General features: G+C 37.5%; 1 protein-coding gene across 9 annotated transcripts in view; it reads right to left on the bottom strand.

Moving 5' to 3' along the window:
• Positions 1 to 25,209, bottom strand: part of CYB5R4 (cytochrome b5 reductase 4) — a 99,163-nt gene that overhangs the window by 20,904 nt on the left and 53,050 nt on the right. For 8 of the 9 annotated variants that reach the window (XR_014805242.1, XR_002343379.2, XM_021089555.2 and 5 more), the window contains 6 exons: positions 23,413 to 23,442; positions 20,265 to 20,325; positions 17,828 to 17,885; positions 16,742 to 16,835; positions 14,717 to 14,749; positions 12,363 to 12,485 (listed from right to left, as the gene is read on the bottom strand). Coding sequence is in view for 6 of the 9 variants with exons in the window: in XM_021089555.2 (XP_020945214.2) it covers positions 12,363 to 12,485; positions 14,717 to 14,749; positions 16,742 to 16,835; positions 17,828 to 17,885; positions 20,265 to 20,325; positions 23,413 to 23,442 (399 nt within the window). In the remaining 3 variants the exon portion in view is untranslated. Of the gene's footprint in view, positions 1 to 7,898; positions 9,252 to 10,764; positions 12,486 to 14,716; positions 14,750 to 16,741; positions 16,836 to 17,827; positions 17,886 to 20,264; positions 20,326 to 23,412; positions 23,443 to 25,209 lie in introns of those variants that run through there. The other variant, XR_014805243.1, reaches the window with a different exon arrangement.

Raw genomic sequence — 25,209 nt, 5'->3', positions numbered from 1 at the left:
AGGAAGGCCCTACACTGAATAATCAATGGTTAGCGGAAAACTGAAATTCACATAGATTCTAAGAAATCATTTTGGCCACAGCATCATCCAATTTCTCTTCTTGCCTTGTCCCTTTCGCCCCTCAAAGACCCTGGTCACTAAATCTTTGCACCTGCTACCACAGTAGCTCAATATGCACACAAAAACATGGGGGCATCATTCAAGTCACCTCCTTATTATGTGCCAGGGCAAAGCCTGGGCCAGATCACAGCTAAGGGTACCATCCTAAAACTATTCCAGAAGGCCTAAACCAGCACTGTTCTGACAAAGGATCAAAGGAAATAGGCTCCCCCATAAGAAATGGAAAGTCAAATAACCTCCTTATCCCTAACTCTAGACCCTATTGAGACCCAGAATGATAATAGGAGACCCACATCCATATGTCTAAACATGTTAACATTTTAAATAACCGCTAAATAAAATATGTTCTATGCTGTACCCTGAAATATACCTTCATCATGTCCTAGAAAGTGAGGTTCAAATTCAGTGTTCTTGAACTCCTCAGAGTTCCACGCAAGAAAAGGTGAAGGTTGCAGATGCAACTCAGATCTGGCATTGCTGTGGCTGCGGCCTAGGCTGGTTGCAGCTCCAATTCAACCCCATAGCCTGGGAACTTCAAAATGCTGCAGGCTTGGCCCTGAAAAAGTAAACAAATAAAAATAAAATAAATGAAGCAGATGTGCTGATGGCCTCAGTTTGAACAATGAAAGTATTTAAGAGGTGTCAGGTTTTTGGCTTCATAAGCAAAATAATATAGGAAAATGAGTAAGTGAAAATAAATATGAGATGGTGAAACAAAAACATAAGACAGGAGTTCCTGTCGTGGAGCAGCAGAAACAAATCTGACTAGGAACCATGAGGTTACAGGTTCAATCCCTGGCCTCGCTCAGTGGGTTAAGGATCTGGCATTGCAGTGAGCTGTGGTGTAGGTTGCAGACGCTGCTTGGATCTGGCATGGCTGTGGCTCAGGCATAGGCCAACAGCCACAGCTCCGATTCAACCCCAAGCCTGGGAACTTCCATATGCCATGGGTGTGGCTCTACAAGGACAAAAGACAAAACAAAACAAAACAAAACAAAACAAAACAAACAAACAAAAAAAAACCACGTAAGACAGAAAAATATCTGCCCAGAAACCTCACTTCTTTTTTTAAAATTTTTATTTTTTAATTGAAGTATAGTTGATTTACAATGTTTCAGCAAAGTGATTCAACTACACACACACACACACACACACACACACACACACACACTTTTTCAGAAGCTTTTCCCTTTTAGGTTATTATACTGAATATAGTTCCCTGTGTTATATAGTAGATCCTTGTTGTTTACCTATTTTATATAGTAATCTATATAGTTAATCAGAGTAACTTCTTTTAATAATATACATATAATATTGAGATAGTCAAGGTGACACTGAAACACTGAGGATAATATGGTAATTTAGGCATACTTTATTCTTCTTGTTAAAAAGAAGTTATAGCTTTCCTTCTATAATAATAAAGCTAAATATAAAGCCAAAATAAAGTCCAAGTCTTCAGTGGGAGACAGAAGAGAGTGCTGGACTGGGAGTCCACATTGCCTTCAACTTGGCCTTCAACTCCTTCTTGCTCCTAGTACACTTTTAAAGCACCTATTCACTCTCCTTTTCCCTGCTGGGAACAGGGGCTTATGGAAGTTAAATAGCTTGGCCAAGATCACAGAATCACTGGAGAAGATGTGGGATGGGGCAGGAAGTTATTAGAGTTTCTTGCCCCGACTGACAAGCCTTGTTGGAAAAGTTTGAGAGCCATCATTCTAGACCAGTACATCATTCTTTAGCACCTCCTTCCTTAGTTTAACCACATCAGTTCAAGCACAAATGTTTGTAGTCTATCCCTCCACCCTTTACAATTCCCTGCTACATGTTTCATGTCACAAATTAAGGAACCAGTTCAGCAGTCCCCATCCATCCCAGGTACATCTCCTCCACATCCCCATTTCCTACCACAATTTTTCTTAGTACGCTTTTACTACTTTCAACTGCCCAAATACAGACATGCCCTGCTTTTCAAAATTTCCCTTTATACCACTTGGCTTTTATGAAAAACCTGCATTAGTACCTGTATTTGCTAACTCAAAGATATCCAAGAGGATTTTTGCTTTTATGAAAAAAGGGTGGAAAGCAAAAATAGTATTCAGCATGTGTTTTGCAATGAGCTGTCAGAGGCAGCGTGCACCTGGAGCAGAGAGAGCAGCACCGCCAAGCTCCTGTCCCAGAAGCTACATTCAGCATCTCAGCATCAAGCCACTGCCAGAGCTTTGACCTGTGTCTGCGAGCATCTATGCTTTGTCTTAATTTATTCTGTGCACCATGTGCTAGCTAGATGACCCAGGATAATTGCTTCTTCCCTTTACACCATTTCTGCTTATGAAAGGTTTCATAGGAAAGCTCTACTTTTGGAGAGTGGGGAAATCTGTATCATTTACTCACCTCCTAACTTGCAATCTACCTTTACTCATTTCTTCCTCTGAGGTCTTCCTGAACCAACACAGGGCAACCAATTAGTGGGACTACACACTTAAAAATGCCCATGTGGAAAATAAGTAAACCAAAACATACTAACATTTACAGTATTTAAAAATATACTGATATACATACCTTGATGTGTTTGCTCAGAAAAACCCATAACCGGAGTTCCCGTCGTGGCGCAGTGGTTAACGAATCCGACTAGGAACCATGAGGTTGCGGGTTCGGTCCCTGCCCTTGCTCAGTGGGTTAACGATCCGGCGTTGCCGTGAGCTGTGGTGTAGGTTGCAGACGCGGCTCGGATCCCGCGTTGCTGTGGCTCTGGCGTAGGCCGGTGGCTAGAGCTCCGATTCGACCCCTAGCCTGGGAACCTCCATATGCCGCAGGAGCGGCCCAAGAAATAGCAACAACAAAAACAACAAAAAAGACAAAAAAAAAAAAAAAAAAAAAAAAAAAAAGAAAAACCCATAACCCACAGCCATTCAATTCAACAGACATTCCATTTAGAACCTGGGTTATGTAAGGAGGGAAATCCAATATTACATTAACACCTTGAAAGAGGCTCAGAGCAAGAAATGATATTATCTCTTAGCTCAGTTTTATCAAATGCTTGAAAGGCTGAAGCCATATACTGCTGAGACCACTCCTGCTTCTGGAGACTGTCAAAGTCGAATAGGAAGGCTGTACACCTGAGGGGCCTTGGGCAGGGGGACATTTTTCATATGAAGTGATGATGGACTGAACAGTTACTAATGACTGAATGAGGTCTGGTAATGTGCCAGCTTCTTTTGAGTAGTGTATCATTTGGTGTGAATGGTTCACAGCAAGAGACCAGAAATAACAGGGATTATATACACTGGCCTCTGCCTCTGGTCCCTCGCCCAGAGCTCCTAAAATGCTTATAACTTCCTGGGTAATAAGAACACTAGCGGCGTCTCTCGTTCTTATACAGCTGTGCCCCCTTATCCATGGGAGATACATTCCAAGTTTCAGCGGATGCCTGAAACTTCTATGTCTTTTCCTATACCTACATACATAGGGTAAAGTTTTCATTTATAAATTAGGCACAGTAAGAGGTTAACAATAATAATTAATAATAAAGTAGAACTGTAACAAAATACTGCTACAGTTATTCACATAAAAATACTGTTACAGTTACTCACATAAAAAAAGTTACGTGAATGTAGCGTCTTTTGAAACAGCTCACTGTACTGGAGTTTCCATTGTGGCACAGCGGAAAGGAATCGACTAGGAATCAAGAGGTTGCGGGTTTGATCTCTCACCTTGCTCAAAGGGTTAAGCATCCAGAGTTGCCGTGAGCTATGGTGTTGATCAAAGACGTGGTTTAGGTCTGGAGTGGCTGTGGTGTAGACCAGCAGCTGCAGCTCCGATTCGCCCCCCTAGCCTGGGAACCTCCATATACTGCGGGTGTGGCCTTAAAAAAGCAAACAAACAAACAAACAAACAAAAAAGCTTACTGTACAAATGTAATGCCATTTTCCTTTTAACAAGTACTTATCATGAACTGTGGCCATAACTTCTGCAATTAGACACACAACAGCAAAACTAGCACAAAATTTCTTTCTCCAAATTCATAATTTCACAGAGAAGATTTGTTCTTATGGTAGATCTTAGCAACCTAATCATTTGATTTTTTTTTTTTCAAATTAAGAAATCTCTCTTTTCACTTAAAGTAAGCACTTTATGGCTTCTCTTTGACATAGTGGAATTGCTAGCATCAATACTCTTGCACTCTGGGGCTACTATTAAGTAAAATAATGGTGACTTGAACACAAGCAATGTGATACCAAAACAGTTGCTCTGATAACCTAGGCGGTTACTAAGTGACTAAAGCATGGGATCTGCTGGGCAAGGGAATGATCCTCGACCCAGGCAGGACACCTTGAGACTTCATCACACTACTCAAACAGCATGCAATTTAAAACTTATGAATTATTTATTTTTGGAATTTCCCATTTAATATTTTTGGACTACAACTGACCGAAAGTAAGTGAAACCTCGGAAAGCAAAACCGCAGACAGTGGGGGACTACTGTATTTGTCTTTGACCCTCATCTCTAACACGGGATCCCTAATACCCTTGTAAATTCCTAAGTACTAAGAGTGCTAGGAATGAAGTACTGATACATGCTATAACATGGATGAACTTTGAAAACATTACACCAAGTAAAAGAAGGAGATCACGAAAGGCCACATGTTACATTATTCCATTTACATGAAATGTCCAGAATAGGCAAACCCATAGAGACACAAAGTAAACTAGTGGTTGCCTAGGGGGCTCGGGAAGTGAATGCTAAAGTGTGTGGCAGGTTTATTTTGAAGCGATGAAATTGTTCTAAAATTGATTATCATGACGGTTGTACAACTCAGTGAATATACTAAAAACCACTGAATGCCCACTTTCAATGAATAAATTGTATGGTATGTGAATTACATCTCAATAAAGCTATTTTTAAACCCTAAAAAAGAAAAAAAAAGAACACTAGGAGCATCTTTTGTTCTAACAAAGTGTCTCTGGGTGGGTTCTTAGGTGGGGCTGGTCACCAGAAAGACCAAGCTATGGAATCCTCAGCTCCATGCCCCATCCTCCACAGATGGGAGAAGAGATGGAAATGAAGTTAAGAACTGATCATGATTATGTGAGGAAAACTCCACAAAATCCCAGTAGCAAGGGGTTTAAAGAGCTTCTAGGTGGGCAAACACATCAACCCTGGGAGGGTGACATATCTCAACTCCCCAGGGACAGAAGTTCCTGTGCTCAGATCTCCCCAGCCCTCGACCTCTATAGCCCCTCCACCTGGATATCCATCTGTATCCTTTATCATATTCTTTAATAAACTGGTAAACACAAATTGTTTCCCTGCATTTTGTGAGCCATTTAAGCAAATTAATTGAATCTGGGAAAGGGGCTTTTGGAACCTCCAATCTATAGCCAGTTGGTCAGAAGGACAGGTGGTATCCTGGGGTTGTCACTGGTATCTAAAGTGTGTCCACTGGCAGGGGGAGCAATTGTGTGTGACTGAGCCCTTAACCTCTAGAATCTGATGAGAGCTCCAGGTAGACAGTGTCAGAAGTGAGTTAAACTGTAAGACACCCAGCTGGTATGGCAAAGAACTACTTGCTGTGGAGAAAAACCTCCACAAATTTGGGACCAGAAGTGTCAGAAGTAAAGAGTTCTGTGTGAATAGTGAAGGAGACACACAGGAGAGAAAGACAGTAGAGAAGATCTGGGTTTTCCCTACACAGAAAAGTAAAATCTGGGTTCTTCCTTTACAGAACCTGCCACAGTTCACACAGCAGGGATCAGCCTGAATTAGCCTTCCAGCTGTCTGCTCCTGTTAAGACAGTGATCCTGATGAACACTCTGCCAGGATGATGATCAGAACACTTGAGAACAAACTATTTTCAAGAACTGCACAAATATCTAACATTTTTGACTACCAATAATTCAAACTTGTGATTTCATTAGAATACCTTCCTATACTGAAGAAAACAAAAAAAGTTTTGGTTATTACATTCTTTTACAGCTATTACACAACTGCATTTATTTTGCTGTTTTAAAAAATTAATTCAGTAATTTTGTACTAATAAAATAAAGTTTTGTAATAACTTTTTCAGTAATTTTGACCTATAGTAGTATAGTTTTATTATCCTCACCAAAACCATTCTTGTGCATATGAATAAGAATACATTCATAACACATATTCAAACACTAGGGTGATAAATATATATGAGCACACATTTTTCCATTTACTGAAGTACAACGTAATGAAGCAGCAGTAGTAAATTGACACTAAAGCATAAATTCCTTTCTGTTTTAAGTATTACTACTACAAATATACCTAAAGTGGAATTAAGATCTTTTATTGCCTCACCTAGACTGATGTGAGCTGAATCTTTCTTTCAAACTGAGGACTTTTTAAGAGTTAAACATTAGTGTTAAACTAGGGGAAAGGCAGCTCTTTCTCCAAGACTAGATTCATTGGGGCCCTTAGACAATGGGGCCCAAACCATTTAGCAAGATTATGAAACTTAAAACATTTCTGTGCTTATCACCTTTCCTCAGTTCCAAAACTAATAGTTAAGCCATCATTATACCCCAAAGTGCTGGGATTATCTGAACCCTAGGTTTTTAAATTTTTATATTCTTTTAACATAGCAAATAATTTCTTACTCAATTACAGCCTGTCCCATCTATTCTGTGTTTCTTCATAGTCAGGCCATTCTGCAAGAAATGAGAATAAGATGGCAAAATGCCGAAGCATCTTACAGTTACTGTGTGAGCAACAGCTTTACACCTGTTGGGCCAAGGAGACAATTTAAGAGAACAAAGCACAATGAAGTTTCTATTTGCTATTCACAATATTTTTTTTTTCTTTTCTAGTGATTCTGAATGTTTGTTTTAGGCAGCAAAGAAACATGGATGCAGAGGCAGGGAAGGGTTGAAAAGAGTTGAGGGTGCCTCTTTGTACACCTGCAAAAAGAGCTGCTTCTCATTGTGACAGCAAACAGCTTCCTCACAGAAAGTCTCAATTAAATGACTCTCCACAGAGTGTTAACAAGCACATTTGCAAGTACAGACAGTACCTGTGAGTGTGTGTGTGTGTCCTCAGTTAAGAAGCCTTGATGAAAATATAGATCTAATCATGTCAAACTGCCATTTTCCTAGGTAAAAAATAAGTATCAGTGATTTATACAGCTTTTTCACTAATTGTGACAAGGCTTCCATTTAACCTCTAGTAGTATAGTTTTATTATCCTCACCCAAATCAAAATGAATAAAAAAGACAGTTATAGAGTCAATATATGTTTAACCTTACTAAATGTTTATAATGGCTGCTGATATATCAAAATTATGACACAATTAAAAAAAAAATCTTTGTATCCCAATATTCATTTATTGAGTTGTTTGTTGGCAAGCCTTTAAAACTGCCTTTGTCTGATGATCCAAGTCCCCCTTTTAAAGGCAGTCACAATTAAAATTGTAGGTTGAGTACAGAAATAGCAACCCAAATATCTATTAGTTTCTGACCCTCAATAGACAAACAAGTTCCTCAGCCACTACACACACATCCACACAACTCCATAATCTTTATCTTTGGGAAGAGGAAAATAATTGGAAGCACCCAAGTTACGAAAGGTAATATGGTTCCATTCATACAATTTAATTTACCAAAAACTATATTTGGATTAAATATAAAAATGAAGTAGTTTCTCTTCTCATTATGTTTTGTGCTATATTTGAATTTTTCGTGTAACTAAATTCTAGATCTGACATGAGAGGGTATAGCATTAAAAGTTTTCAACCTACATACTTATTTTCCAACTTAAATTTTTCTTTTTTTTTTTTTTTTGGTCTTTTTAGGGCTGCATCTGCAACAATGGAAGTTTCCAGGCTAGGGTCGAATCTGAGCTGCAGCAGCCATCCTACACCATGGCCACAGCAACACCGGATCCGAGCCACGTCTGTGACCTACACCACAGCTCACAGCAACACCGGATCCTTAACCCACTGAGCAAGGCCAGGGATCGAACCTGCATCCTCATGGATACTAGTCGGGTTCGTTAACTGCTGAACCTTGACAGGAACTTCCCCAACTTAAATTTTTTTAGCTAAGAAATTTCAATAAGAGGAAGCCAGCCTGCTGGTATCAGAAGAATTGATAATTTAAATAGTATATATTAAAAACCTAGGAACCATGTGACAGACTGAACACTAAAGTTACTGACAACGAGTATCACAATACTCTGATGATGTAAGTGTTCAGCTTGTCTAGTACATAAAATAACCTATAATTTTTGCCATGATTTAAGGAAGAGAAAGGACAAAGAAGGAATTATGTACGCTAATTCAGTCAAATAAACTTTTAAAACTCTCTTAAACTGAGTCATTTTCCAAAGTGGAAAATCTAATTCACTGAAAAGTAAATGCATGGCTCCAATTTCAGACAAGCAATCTAAAGCGAACTATGGTAGTTTCTGACTCAAGCCGAAATTTATGGCAGGGATAAAAAAGTTTACGGAAAGCCTTAGGAAATTATAAGGAAGGACACTTGGGTGATGTTCATTCCGTATTTCCAAATGGAGGTCAGCCTTGGTTTTCAGTATCATTTGTTTCTTGGATTTGGCTTTTATCTGGTTTACTATGATTTTTCAATCACTAGATAGTCAGATAATTGCAGGGCAACAGAGTTCACTTTAATAATACCTCTTTTCATTTTCATTGGTCTTTTATCTATGATCTGATCTGCTAAATCACACTGTTGTTGCTTTATGTTCTCTCTCTCTACCTATTACCACACAATTGAGACCTTGAGCCCTGGGAAAATGAATCTTTTTGACCTTTCCCACATATGGCTTACATTTTTCTTTTTCTACCACCTGCAAAGGATCTGGCACAAAAAATACCCAGTAATGACTTAAAGTTTTATCTGGAAAGTGCTTTTTGGGGTTTATTCTGTTTGTTTATTTGAAAACCACTTTCAAAACACTGCTTAAAATTCACCTCCTTCATTTGTGGAGAGTCACTCAAATTCATCTGCATCTGCTCCCTTAGGGTTATCTCAGATCACATGCAAGTTTACACTATGTAGAATCTTTGTGGCCTGTTTCTTGATATGAGTATTCTTTGCCTTTTTTTTTTTTTTTTTAAGGGCTGCACCCATGGCATATGGAGGTTCCCAGGCTAGGGGTCCAATCGGAGCTACAGCTGCCAGCCTATGCCACAGCCACGGCAATACCAGATTCAAGGTGAGTCTGCAACCTACACTACAGCTCACAGCAACACTGGTCCTTTAACCCACTGAGGGAGGCCAGGGATCGAACCCACAGCCTCATGGTTCCTAGTTGGATTCATTTCCGCTGCACCATGATGGGATCTCTGATCTAAGTAATCTTTAATCTCATGTTTGTGTATGTACTTTCTTCCACCTAGGAAAATAATTTCTGATGCCTTTTATTTCATACCACAGTACCTAAAACAGTCTTACACACAATATGTACTCAAAAACAAGGCTACTGATACTTTTCTGAAAATTAAGATATGGTAATTTTAAATATTAAAAGATAGTAAACTAAATACCTACAGTTAGTTTTTTCTAACCCTCCCCCTAAAATAACAACAAAGGTCGTTGTGTGTGTGTGTGTGTGTGTGTGTGTGTGTGTGGTTGTTTTTTAAGGCATAGGCTGCAAGGACAGAAAGAATGGAAATATGAAAAAAGCAGCAAAACTTTGGGAGATGACATGGCAAAGAGATAACTAGTAATTGACCATAGACTCTGTAAAGTGGAATTCTAAGCTGGAGGCACAAAAAACCAAGAATCTGCCCATTTGTAATACAAGATCCCTTGGAGGCCAGAAACTGGCAGGACCAAGGATCTCTGGAATCAGAGTGAAGGCAGAGCTTATTTAAATCCACTTTCTGGAAGAAAGTTCATTCAAGAAGCTTAGATACCTCTTCCTCCCTTTCTGAAGTCTTCTCCTACTGATCCTCTCCTATTCTGGCAAAAAATTAGAACTCAGCTGTCTAGGGCAAAACAAAGAGCCTCTAGCTCTGGTATATGTTAAAGGCTGAACTGTGTCCACCTCAATTTTCAACATTAAAGTCACAACCCCCAGTACCTTAGAATGTGACCGTATTTGGAGACAGGGTATTTTAAAAGGTAAGTAAGTTAAAATGAGGAGTTCCCATTGTGGTGCAGTGGTTAATGAATCCGACTAGGAACCATGAGGTTGCGGGTTTGGCCCCCGGCCTTGCTCAGTGGGTTAAGGATCCGGCGTTGCCGTGAGCTGTAGTGTAGGTTGCAGACCTGGCTCGGATCCCGTGTTGCTGTGGCTCTGGCGTAGGCCAGCGGCTACAGCTCCAATTCAACCCCTAGCCTGGGAACCTCCACATACCGCGGGAAGGGCCCTAGAAAAACCAAAAAAAAAAAAAAAAGTTAAAATGAGGTCATTAGGGTGGTTCCTAATCCAATATGACTGACATCCTTATAAGAAGAAGCAACAGGGACACAAACATGCACAGAGAGATGTGAACACAGCCACCTACAAGCCAAGGAGAGGCCTCGGAAGGAGCCAACCTTGCCAGCACCTTAGTATTGGACTTTTGGCTTCCAGAATGTGAGAAAATAAATTTCGGTTGTTAGGTCATCAAGTCTGTGGTACTTCTGAATGGCAGCCATAGTAGATCGATATAATACACTAGGCAAAAAAAAGAAAAAAAGAACCCCAGCAATCTTTTCCCATATAACTTCTGAAATGCTGGTGCAAGGTAGAAGATTGTTTACTCCAGCAACTTTAACAAAATACTAGCAGCAGACTTTTCCCAAAGAAACAATCTAGCCACATCGAAAACTATTGTTGACAAGCCACGCCCACATGCACAGGGTTTCCAATCAGCTTTTAGAACTCCGCCCTGAAATATCAAGGATCAGCAGATATTCAAAGAAAGCATCCAATATGAAAGACAGACCAATACAAACAGACAAATTATAGAAACAAAGACGCTACGCAGGGAAAGGAAAACTCTAAAACACTACCAGTAATTCTTAAAAAGATAAGAGAAGCAAGCAATAATAAGTATGCTAAAGCAAAAGAAAAAAAAATCAAGAGTTCTCAAGTTATAAATATGAGAGTAGAACTGAGTAACTCATTAGCAGAGCTAGAAGACACAGCTGATATCTCCCCAAAAAGGAGAACAAAAGGATAAAACCGAAAATAAGAGAAATAAGATAGAGAAGTAGTTAAGATGGTTTAAAATAAGAATACTTCTAGAAAGCAAAAACAGACCATGGGGGGAAGAAAAATCAGTATTTCCCAGGCTTGAGGGTCTGAAGTTTCCATAATGGAAAGATGAGCACAAAAGATGAACACTCAGCACAAAAGATGAAAACAGACCCCCACTAAGGCATAGCAAACTGTAAAATCTCAAAGCAGTGGGAACAAGAAGCAAATCCTACAGTTTTCCAAAGAGGAAATATGGGGTGTGTTCTGTGAAAATTCATAAAATAGAACTCTTGTAATGTGTATCTTTGCCTATAAATGTGTTATGCTTACATTAAAAGCTTTAAAAAATAAAAGGAGAAAGGAAATGAATGGTATCGCCCTTTAGGAGTAAACTCAGAAACTGCTTCGGGTAAGCAGAGAGACAACAGAGGTGCCTACTCTAAACAGAAAAAAATCAGACACGCAAACAAGGCATAAACTTAAATTTGTCTTTGCATCTATTACAAAAAGGAACCCAAAGGAGTGAATGATTGAACAGTCTGAGCACAGTGGGCTTCTCTGTTTTATTACCTAATGACCTTGTTATGCCTAAACATTAGATAGTAGGGTCAGAAATTTAATTTCTATTTAAAAAAAAAAAAAAGGAGGATAACCAAAACAATGTCCCTTTGCAGCTCCTTAGAGGGAGATACAAGGACCCCCCCCCCTTTTTTTGTCTTTTTGCCATTTCTTGGGCCACTCCTGCGGCATATGGAGGTTCCCAGGCTCAGGGTCGAATCAGAGCTACAGCCACCAGCCTATGCCAGAGCCACAGCAACTCGGGATCCAAGCCGCGTCTGCAACCTACACCACAGCTCACGGCAACACCGGGTCCTTAACCCACTGAGCAAGGCCAGGGATCGAACCCGCAACCTCATGGTTCCTAGTTGGATTCGTTAACCACTGCGCCATGATGGAAACTCCTACAAGGACCCTTTGGCTCACTGAAAGTGACTTTCTAAACTCTGGTATAATGAGACACTGAAACAACCTTTTCATGAGCCTAGGACTCAAAAATAACAGCACAGCCTACCTGTATCTTTCTTTGGAAGAAGTGAATTATGATTCTCCAGAGGACAACCGAGGGATTTCCAAGTAGTACTCTCTTTTTTCTTCAGGACAATCTCTATTTTTCCCACATTCTCAACAACCTGCACTGAAAAGAAGATAAATTCCATTTGTATTCACTGATACTAAATATAAAACTTTATTTTTAAACCAATCTTTCTCAACCCGAATATCACTGATCATTAGTGAAATAAATAAAATTTTACATATATGCTCATCAAAATTGTTTATGCCTTATATGATATGATGTTCAGTCTAGTTTATTTTTGAAACAGATTAACTTCTTTCAAATTAATTTATCAAAGACCAAGCTAATACATAATGCTAGTCTTCATACATGCTTAATTATAGCCATGGCAATTAATTAACACATAGCTTGGAAAAAAAAAAAAAAAAAACCTTTACACATACAAATTAGCCATTGAATGGGTCCACAAAAGCAAATTTAATTTAAACCCTTTTAACATTTCTTGGGATCTGAGGGGTTCTTATAAGGGAATTCAGTTAACCAATACTGAGACTAATACACATAGAAAAAGCCCCAGAAAAATGACTCCCTCCAAAGTTCATGTAAACCTTTGATTATTTAAAAATCTTTTAAATTATCTTTTTATTTTTGAATGATTAAAATGATTGAGAATATATGCGTATAATAGGAAATTTATACACCAATTAAATTTCATAAATTGAATGTGCTTTAAAAGATCTAAAGTATATTTTTTCATTTTTAGAAACAATCTGTTTTTCCTCACTGAAAACAGATAATTCAGTAGCAATTTACAACTTTTAAGGATAGATTAGTCAAATAAATTCAATCCAATGAGCACTGATTTGAAGCTTTACAAACATAAAAAGTTCTTTTTGTGACTTTAAAGAGCTTAATTTATACAATTTATAGAACTTACTATGTTATGTAGAACAGGGAAGGTACAGGACCAGTGTAAGATACTCTGACAGTACTTTAAAACAATAAACCACATATATAATATCCCATTTTATATATAATATATATATATGGATGAAAGGAGGAAATCCTACCATTTGCAACAATCTATTATAAACCTAGAGGGCACTACACTCACTAAATACAATAAATAAGACAGAGAAGACAAATACTGCATAGTATCACTTATATGTGGGATTTTTTTAAAAAGTCAAACTCATAGGAATAGAAAGTAAGAAAATTGTGTCAGGGGTTGGGAGGGTAGGGGAAAATAAGACAGAGGCCAATAAAAGGATACAAGCTTTGAGCTCTAAGAGGAATAAAGTCAGAGGATCTAATGCATAACATGGTGACTAGAGTTGATTACACTGTCTTATATAATTGAAATTTGCTAAGACAACAGAACTTGTGTTTTCACACATACACTCACAAAGGTAAATATGTGAGGTGATGGATGTGCCAATTAATTTGATTGTGGGAATCTTTTCACAATACATACCGTTATCAAATCATCATGTTTTGCACTTTAAATCTTTAAGTATATTGCAATTTTGTCAATTATATCTCAATAAAGCCAAAGAAAAACAAACAAAAAAACCAAGAAACCACCATTCTCTGATAAGTCTTCTACTGTTAAACAGCTGTGTAAAATCCACATTGCATATTTACATGCATCAGTATAGATAATTTAAGATGCTCCATCAACATTAAATATTTAAATATATACACCTAAAAAAACTTGACTGGTCAAGTATATTTCTATAAACTACACATCAGGAGTAGGGTAGGAAGGAAGAACAGAGACAGGAATTTTTTTTTAAGGGGAGGAAAAGGAAAGGATAAAAAGATGAAATGAACAAGAGGAAAGCAAAAAGGATGGGGAAAATTGAAAGCAGAAGGAGGAAAGTATATTTAAAAATTAGGAGTTCCCGTCGTGGCGCAGTGGTTGACGAATCCGACTAGGAACCATGAAGTTGCGGGTTTGGTCCCTGCCCTTGCTCAGTGGGTTAACGATCCGGCGCTGCCGTGAGCTGTGGTGTAGGTTGCAGACGCGGCTCGGATCCTGCGTTGCTGTGCCTCTGGCGTAGGCCGGTGGTTACAGCTCCCATTCAACCCCTAGCCTGGGAACCTCCATATGCCGCGGGAGCGGCCCAAGAAATAGCAACAACAGCAACGACAACAACAAAAGACAAAAAAAAAAAAAAATTAGTGTATTTGTTTATATAGAAAACATCAAGTTCTTGCTCCGCAACATGAAAGTATACATATGAAAAATAAGGCAAATGCCGGTTATTTCTCCGCTCTCTCTCTCTCCGCATGTGTATGTATATATTTTGTGTGTACATATGTACATACATTATTTTTTGGTAGCTTACCCGAAAAATCTTCCTGAATCTCATGGCTTAAGCCTGGAGGAGAAAAAAAAAAAATTCAGTTAGAATCCAACTTCAATTCACATGGTCTACAAACATTATATAGTATCATTTAAATGATTGTTTTTTTATGCACTATTTCAAATCTCCCAAACATATCCCAAGAGACCAAAAGAAAGAAATGGAACTCAACCAAAATGTTGTATAATATTTTGAGACACATTATTTAAATACATTTCTTCAATTTTTCTATTTCTCTCCCTATTAATTAAAAAGGAAGTACTCAATGGGTCACAAAAGAGTAACCCATACTGGTCTAAGTATGGTCCCAGATTGATAACCCTACAAACCAAGAAGGGGACAGGACAGGAGAGAGGCAGCTCATGAGACATACCTGCACCAGGCGTGCATGCACATATGTGGTTACAGGCTGGGCCTCGGTCTAGCTCAGTTCTTCCTTTCTTACTGTTCTCTAAGTTGAATGTTCTTTCAGTTAGTGAAAAAAATTACTGAGCACCTAGGTGTGCCATGCACTTTCTAGGTGTTTCAGGCACTGCAGTTAGTGAAAGAGAAAAACCTCTGCCTTTAGGGAACCTGCATTCTAGAGGGGGAAACGCAAGAAGTATCTTCACAAACAACTGCTCTCAAGTTTACCGTGTTGATATGGTTATCTGGAATTTACAGTTTTGTGTTGTTTTAGTCCTTCTGATCTAGTATTAGCAATCGAGAGTTTCACATTTTTGACTGTGGAATTTTTATTTTTTTATACATGTGCTAGGTATGATTAGCTAGAGCGTGAACAAAACTAGCCACACAGTATTTGAAACATAATAAATTCCAGCATAGAGGTCTTCCTTAAAGAAAATTCATGACAGAGCTAGTGAATAATATATACTTTTCCAGACATCCGAATTTTGTTTAAAAGTCTTCCTAAGAGGCAATAAGTATTAGATCTTATGCTAGCAAAAAAAAGGATAGGATATATTTCTAGAAGAAAGGTTTAAGATTTCAGGTGGATTAATCTAATGCATGTGGGGAAATAAGAAAGAAAAAACATTTATCATTAATACAGTAAAGCTGTAAGCAGAGTCCTGATATAGTTGAGGTCTGGAGAATTTTAGTCTCTGTTTTAAAAGTAAATGAAACATAAAAATGCATGCTTAAAACAGCTTTCTTCTTCTATTTTCTTTTCTTTTTTTTTTTTTTAATGGCCATACCTGTGGCATATGGAAGTTCCCAGGCCAGGGACTAAATCTGCTCAGCTGCAACCTACACTGCAGCTGTGGCAATGCTGAACCCTTTAACCCACTGCACCATGCAGAGGATCAAACCCACACCTTCGCAGTGACCCAAACTACTGCAGTCGGACTCTCAACCCACTGTGCCACAGTGGCAACTACACAGCTTTCTTCTTGCTTTTATTTATTTCATTTCTACCTTCTAACTAGAATAATATCACCTTCTTTAAAAGGAGAAAATGATGAAATTCTAGAGTCATTATGTGTGAGAAATGAATTAAGAATCCACTACTGTTCTTCCAGATTTTAGTACTGATTTCTTTCTCCTGATATGTAACCTATCAAAAAGATGGAAGTGAACTGTATCGTTAGTCTTTGGCCATGCAGGGAGAGGCCACTCAGGGTTACTGTACAACCTCACAGTCCCGGCTGCTTAAGCAAGAGACAGGCCAATGGAAAAGCGCCTGGTGATGGCTGCACAGTGGTAGCACAAGACAGGCAGGCCTGAGGTTTGTTTTATAGGCATTAAGTAACAGAACTTTACAAAGCTGGGCCAGCAAATACTTCATACTATTGATTTTGATCACATCTAGTTGTTTAAACTTGGGAAAGGTAAGGTCATACTGGCACTTGCTAGCACTTTCATTAGTATAAAGAAATAACAGAAAAAAACTTGATCCACAATGACAATAGCAGATAAAATATTACAGTTACCTTGACTCTATACCAGTTATTCTTATACTTAAAGGAAACAAAAGTTGTTTCCATTAATAGAGATTAAGGTACTTACCAATATGTATAAGATATGAATAATCCTTAATAATTGTTTCCACTCTAAAGGAATCACCCTGATGATCAACTGTGATCGAGCCTAAATTGATATCCTTAAACAGAAATCAAAAAGAAAAGATTAAAAAGTAAACTTTTTTCCAAACTCCTATCACTATACTTTTAACCTGATCAGTGGAAGTTGAACCCATAAACTAAATACATATTACTCCTGTTTTCCTCTCCCATACAACCCAGTTCTTCTTCAAAGCATATATCACAATTTCAATTACCTATCTGTCTGTACTTAATGTCTACCTTACCCACCTTACCCACCTCTAAGCATAAGGGACTGTCTTTAGAATATTGCTTGGCACCTAGTAGGTGCTCTATAAATACTTGCTGGATAAATAATCTGGGAGAAAAATTAGAATCATAAGAGAAGCCAAGATATTTGTGTTCATTTTAATCTTTCCACTGGGCAAATAAAACAAACTCTTAAACTCAGCTTATGAAAAAATTAAGCTCACTAACAAACTTTTAAATGTATCTAATTTCTACATAGTTAAGTGAAAGTTATTTCGGTACTTATCATTTATAGCATATACTGAACGCATTATTCCATGTAAAAACCTTCCCCCTTCCTTCAGTCATCCATCCTCTGGGCTTCGCTGACATTACCAATGGGATCAGATCCCCACCTCCCCAGGGCCTGCCCTGTTGGTTCTGGATTGTGTGATGAGGAGGGTCACCGGAGGGAGCAGAAGCAGGGATAGGAAATTAGTTCTTATGGCGAAGTCTCACTTCTGTTATCCATGCTTTAAAAAAAAGAAATCACAGAAGAGCATATAAAAATACTTCCTAGGCTACTTTTGTCCTAAGATGCTATAGCATGGTCATTGAAGCCAGCTTGCCTCGGTTCAAAATGCTAGATCTGCCACTTAATGTGTCTTTGGGTAAATTACTTCATCTCTATATTCTCATCCGTAAAATAGGGGTAATGAAAGGCTCTGCTTGTAATTGATACAAGAAGAGCACTTAGAAAAGTACCTCCATGGAGCTAACATTTACTAAGTATTTTTTTTTCTGATTTTAAAGACGTGTTTACCTTCTGTTTAGTATATACGACAATGGTGACTAAAGAGTCTGTTTGGAACCAGTCATAGCTGCAAAATAATTTTAAAAGAATGAATAATTATGTGCATTAACATATATTAAATCATTAAATATATACAATTTTAAAATATAAAATGTGACATAATAAATACATGAATTAAAACATATAGTTTAGGAGTTCCCGTCGTGGCTCAGTGGTTAATGAATCCAACTAGGAACTGTGAGGTTGCGGGTTCGATCCCTGGCCTCGCTCAGTGGGTTAAGGATCTGGGGTTGCCATGAGCTGTGGTGTAGGTTGCGGATGCAGCTCGGATCTGGTGTTGCTGTGGCTCTGGTGTAGGCCGGCGGCTACATCTCCAGTTAGATCCCTAGCCTGGGAACCTCCATATGCTACAGGTGCGGCCCTAGAAAGAGACAAAATGTGTGTGTGTGTGTGTGTGTGTGTGTGTGTGTGTATAGTTTAAAATCTACAGTGAGAAATGTATTTCTCTAGGTACACTTTTTTTTCTATTAAATAACTGGCAATAATTTTTCAATTTAAAATACTTATACTTCCATGTATTCCAAATTGGATAAAAACAAACAATATCCTCGAAGGACACTTTTTATAAAGGTTGCACATCTAAAATTTCTCTTATCAGTCAGAAGGAGAAAGACAAATACCATATGATATCACTTATATGTGGAATCTAAAATATGGCACAAATGAACCTATCTACAAAAGACAGACTCACAGACACAGAAAACAGACTTGTGGTTGCTAAGGGGTGGGGTGGAGGGAGTGGGATGGACTGGGAGTTTGAGGTTAGTAGTTACAAACTATTGCATTTAGAATGGATAAGCAATGAGGTCCTGCTGTGTAGCACAGGGAACTATATCCAATCTCTTGTGATAGAACATGATAGAAGATAATATATGAGAAAAAGAATGTGTGTGTGTGTGTGTGTGTGTGTGTGTGTGTATGACTGGGTCACTTTGCTGTACAGCAGAACTTGACACAACACTGTAAATCAAAATATACTTTAGTAAAACAATTTTACATCAAATCAAATCAAATTCTTTTTATCAGAGCAATAACATGTTTCGTAAAGGAGCATGATAAAATCTATATCCTTATCACCTTCGCTCCTCTCTGTCACAAATACATTATTACTCAAGAAATTAACTCACCAAGGATGAGTGAAAAATAAGGAAAAAATTAAGTCTTCTGTTTACTATAGCTATTGATCCAACTAATACTGTTTTTGAATTTATTATCTGCATACAGGTACCCAATGTGATCCTAGAGGAGGTATGCTGAGGTCCTTAACTTAAAATCATATAGGAAACAATTTAACAGATAAAATAAATATAGTAGGATACAGCTGTCATAGACTCACACGAAGAAAGGTGGTAAGAGAAAGAACTACAAATAACACACACAAGGATATTTGAAATATCATTAACAAAAATATAAATGCGTTGCTTAATTTACTAAAATGGTATGTAGTACATGTTGAAGGATTTCCATTAAAAATTGATAAAACAAATGAGATATAAAAATAGAATACTTGAATATTTTATGGTATGATCATATGATGGAATGCAAACAAAAAATGCTTTTTTTGTCTACATTTCATGACATAGGAAATTGACCATAAAATATATTGTAACACTTATATTATCAAAACAGAATACAGAAATAGGCATGGAGCTCCCATTGTGGCTCAGCGGGTTATGAACTTGACTGGTATCCTTGAGGACGCAAGTTTGATCCCTGGCCTCACCAAGTGAGCTAAGGATTCAGCATTGCCCTGAGCTATGGCATAGGTCGCAGATGTGGCTCAGATCCCAAATTGCTGTGGCTGCGGCAAAGGCCAGCAGCTGCAGCTCCAATTTGACACCTAGCCTGGGAACTTCCACATGCTGCATGTGAGGCCCTAAAAAGCTAAAACAAACAAACAAACAAAAAGAAATAGGCATTACATGACTCAAACTGGGTAGAATAAACCAAATGTTGAGAGTATACATGTGTGAATACACACACACACACACACACACGTTTATGTGTGTATGTGTATATATATATATATATATGGTTGATGGGATTACATAACTGATTTCATCACTTTCTTTTGTATTTCTCTGTATTTTCCAAGTTTTTCACCAGGAATGTACATTTTATAGTCAGAAAAAAAATTCTGAATTTTTTTTTTTTAAGTTTTGGTGTTTAAACTGGATTAAACTTCAGTTATATTGAAATCTCACACTTACAAACAGCTCATTCTCCAACAATGCCTGATAAATGAGGTACTACAGTTCTTGTGTCAAAGAAACATGATTAATATGATAAGCAATAACTCAAACTCAAAGGCATTTAATGCTTTTAATGTGCATATTTTGGTGCAGAACTGATCATGCTTAAAAAAAAATAGAACAAGAATGCCTACCTTGGAGAACTAGGACCTTCTCTGGCAAGTGTATCTGTCACTTGGCTCTTGGGAAGCATGCCTTCAAAAAGAAAAACAAAAAAAAAAAAAAAATAGCCACAGTTTGTCCATATATTATTTTTCTTCTTCCCATCTTTTCAATAACAACTTCTTGAAATATTATAAAAGGACACAAGTCATAAATGTACTACTTAGTGAATGTGCATAAGCAAAACAGACCCTTGTAGCTAGCACAGTCCCACCCTCCCCTCCCAATCACCACCCCTTCCCCAAGGGTAACCAACTATTCTGACTTTTTATCATGATTAGTTTTTGCCTGTATTTTTGGCCTTTATAAAAACAGAATCATAAAATGTTTTCTTTTGGTCTCTTTTTGTTCCGCTCTACAGACATTAAGTTAATGTCAAATACGCATGACTAAGTGTAAGTAATAAATCAGGCCTGTCTGGAGCTTTCTGAGATTTTATCCATGCTGTGGACTGCATCAGCAGTTTCTTCCTTTTTATTACTGAGTATTATACTGTATGACTATACCACATATCAGAGTCTACTCATTTTCCTGTTGATGGACATTTGGGCAGGTTTTGGCTATTACGTACAGCGCTGCTACAAATTCTTATAAGTGTATACATATACTCTTGAAAAATATACATCTACGTTTTTGGTAGATATATAAGACGTGTATATGTTTAGCCTTGGTAAATACTGCTAAATATTTTCCCAACGTGGTCGTACCAGTTTACACTTTTTACCAGAAGCATATGGAAGTATTGCTGTCAGTCCTCTTCACTGACATGTGGGATTCTGTCTTTTTTTTTTTTTTTTTTCATTTTAGACATTCTTGTATGCATGCATCAACATCACATATTAAAGGGCCACTAAAGCTCTGGTTTTCAAATTGTTTTCAGAAACTCTGAGACATGGATGAGCTTCAGAGATTCTGTAAATATTAAGTATTTTTCCTTCCACAATGAGTGTATTCTTTGCAAGATTTAGTTTGGAAATAAAAGAGGACTACTGCTAATAAGACTCTTGAAAAATCACTGCATCAATTATGTTACTATTTCTCAAACTCTGCAGGAAAAAAAAATTAACATTTAGGTTTTGGTGAGTCTTAAAATTCTAAATTAGAAGTCACAGTAACTATATAATGTCAGCATTGAGAGGCATCCATGAGACATGCTAGTTTAAAGGTTTTCAAGATTCTTTTTAGCCAAAGAGTCTTCTGTTTAAACATGAGCTTAGGTGCAAGCATGAGATGTCAAACAGCAATATATTTTTTTTGAATGAGGCTGACTGTGAGACCTGAGTTCAGGCCTTACTCATTCAGCTTCATCTCTTCTCATGTAAGTCTGCAAAACACATTTAATTTCAGATAAACAAAGGAGGTCTCCAAGTTGTGACATAACAAGGCCAAAATCATGAATTAACTAACAGTGAACTGTAAAGAAGAATGCTCTACCACAAAACTACAGGTTTATTAACAGGACGACAATAACTAAAATGTATTTTTTCTAAAATGACAAAAAATAAAAGATGACCTTTTTCAACTTTTGAGAAGTGCTGAAAGAGACTTCATTATGAGGTTAATGTCATTTATCTTTTGGAAGCCTCATAGATAAATTTTTAAAAATGTATCACAATCTAAGAATTGCTGCAAGAAAAAGCTATCAACACGATTCATAAATTGTTAGTCAATTTTGATCTCATATGACCTGATTAGGACCAGGAAATCTGGATTTGAGCTCAGTTTCAGCACAGTAGTCTTATGAAAAGATCACCACTGTTTCCTGGTTCTCAAATTCAAACTAGTAATGAAATCTGCCCTGCAATATTCTGAGAGAGCAAAAGAGACAACTTTCAAACACTCTAAAAAACTTCACAGTATCATATAAATACAACTTACTAAAGAACAGAATTCTGGCATAGGCTGTGAAGTGCATCTTGATTTTAACATTGCCAAACAAAGTAGAGCACCTTACATAAAACAGTCCTGCCAGAAAAGTTGGGGAAATCTGCGGTGAACGTGGGGCAGAATAAAATAATTAAAATTAGGGGGACTGAATGAACATTCTGCTTCCCCAAAGTGCAGACTGATAGACTGATGTCAATCTGAAGAGATCAGGTCTCTAGCAGAACAATAAAGTAGTCTATCCCAGTCAGTGTTTTAAACGCTGTTTAAATAATGACATAGAAGGCAGGCAGATCACATCTGCAGAGACTTATCACATACACTTAAATGAGCCAAATATTTGAGCTATACATATAAAAGAGGTAACCATGCTTGCCAGACCACTTGTACAATATAATATCCCATTCTTAAGGCCGCTGTTAACTGACAGATTAAATGCAATGCATCGAAAGGAAGGCAAAATGGTAGAAAAAGAAATGCCCAGTCCATCAGTAATTAGTCTTTAAGGGAAGGCTGTTTGCCTATTATCACAAAAGGGTCAAGCATCAGACAAAACCCCCAATCGGTCCTTCCTTTAATGTGGTATTATACTTCACACAAACAACTTGAGGTGTGCATCAAAAACTGTATAAATTAGTCTACAGTAAGACTATTTTCTTTAGTTAAAAAAGAAAAGGTGATTCATCTGGTAATCTACCCTGTTTCCTGAATTTCTATAACTTTCTTTTGCAAACAGAAAAAACATATATTGGTAATATAGTTGAGGCAAGTAGGCCTGTGCATTTCATAAAGGTCAGTCTTGGCTGCCACACCAGACTTTTGGGGGGTTAGGGCAAGAGTCAGTCATAACTCCTAGTCAGATGAATGGCTGAAGAAGCCAGAGCCGCTGAGCCCAGGGAAGGGTTACTCGGCATCTGTGTGCCGACACTGGAGGTGAGCCCCAGCCTGAGGGAGGAGTGTAGTCTGGCTTCTGAGGATGGAGCCCTAGTCACTATAGGTATTCAAGCTGAGGGCAGAGGAACACATGCTCAGGGATGTTAGAGAAGGGACTACCATGAAGAGTCATGACTGAAGTAAGGGATCTATAAAGTTCAGTCAACTGTTCTAAGTTTAGGCAAGTAAAGGCATCTTTCTCATGAAAAATATCTAAATACCGCCCAGATAATTCTGCGAGGCAATACTGGACACAATCACGTGAAGATGATTCATTTTTTATGATAAAGGTATAGGACTTACCATTTAAGACTTTCTTTTCCTCACGGTAGTCTGTACAGTGGTTTAGGAAAAAAGATAAAGATATTACATCAGAGAGAAGATTGGTTAATATTATTGATTTAAAGATAACAGCCCTCTTCTTGAAGGGCTTTCTTCCAAGGCCTGAGGAGAGAAATAAGGCTAATAAACAGATGGCCTGTGTTTCAAGTAATTTCATCTCTGAAGAACTGTCAGGCCACTTCTGCTGGTGTTTGTCTCCCACTTCATGGGGCTTTTTCCTCCACCTTTGGATACTTTTTCCTAATATCTTGGTTAAGTTCTTTAGAAAGCACATACATTTCAAATTTTATGCCTTGTTCAGTGGGTGAGGGGTCTGGCGTTGCTGTGGCTGTGGTGTAGGTTGGCAGCTGCAGCTCGGATTCTACCTCTAGCCTGGCAACTTCCATATGCCACAGGTGTGGCCCTAAAAAGCAAAAAATAAATATATATATATATATATATATATATATACACATATATATATATATAAAAATTAGTTAAAACTATCCAAAATTAGATTACACTTTATAAACAAAACATACTTTTAACAACCCAAAGGAAGATACCTTATTATCTTTCTCTTTCACCCAGGTGAGCACTTAAAATGATTATTATTACTGTAAATTTAAATGGCCAAAATGCTGAGAATATGTTAAAACTTTGACTTGTATATCAATACAATCACTAGTGTTATAATCCAGAAAAAAAAAAAACTTAATATATATATTCTTTCAGGTGGTTGGCAGCCCAACTCACAAATTTATATTATATCTTGATCACAAGAGCTGTAACCATATGTCAAAATAAAACCCTCAGCAAGTTGCCAGAGTCAAAAAAAAAAAAAAAAGAATCCCAAGCTAACACGAAATATCCAAGTAGTAAGGTGAAATGACAGACATTACGTTTTAGGGTGACATCATCTTATTTTCTAAAAACAGAAACCAAAGTACTTATATCAAAGCTTTCAAATTTTTTATGTTCTGATTTTCAGTCAACCAGAGAGACCATAATTATCACTACTTTGCTCACATGTCATAAAATAACCATGATTAAGGAGGCCAGATAACCATTCTTTTTTTTTTCCCCATTTTACTAAAATAACTTCATAGCTGAAAGGGATCTTAACAACATACACCAAATTATCATCTGATCCCCTCATTGAAGACTGAAAATCAGAGGTCAAGACTTCAATGAAATTCCACAGCTCTTCAGCAGCAGAACAAAAATTAAACTTCACTTCCCCTGAAACTGAGCATTTTTCTTACTATGTCACTGTGAAGGTGAATATTTTCTGAAAAGACACAAGACCTAAAAACTGTTTAAATTATGCCTCAAAATGAGCTTTCTTTCCTCCACCACCAGACAAAAATCTAGTCACTACAGTTTGCAAAGAATCACTGATATCCCTGCTTCCTCCTTACTTTCATCTGTCTTTGCTACTGCATTTGTGAATATGTGTCTTATCTTTGAATAAACAGCCAACTCACAGTAACATAAGTAAATTCAATTTATTTTCAGAGTACAACACAATTGGCAGTTTGATGAATCTTATTTATCACGTAAAACAATTTTTTTTTGTCTGAGAGGCTCACAGATTTGAAATCTTGTTCCAGGCAATTTATTCCTAGGGAAAAACTATGGCATCTCATATAATTACTTCCTATCTGATGTGAATTGATTTGACTCTGTCAGAACTTTCTAGATCCTGTTAAATTATTCATTTTTCTGAGTCTTCTTTAAAAATATAAGATGTGACAATAAAATGAGAATATCTACCTA

Source organism: Sus scrofa, chromosome 1, assembly GCF_054392235.1.
Source record: "Sus scrofa isolate SSC_HxYL_T2T_F1_AM1 chromosome 1, Sscrofa_HxYL_maternal_Yorkshire_Landrace_v2.0, whole genome shotgun sequence".
NCBI classification, from domain to species: Eukaryota; Metazoa; Chordata; class Mammalia; order Artiodactyla; family Suidae; genus Sus; species Sus scrofa.
This window is presented reverse-complemented; position numbering and strand designations above follow the sequence as displayed.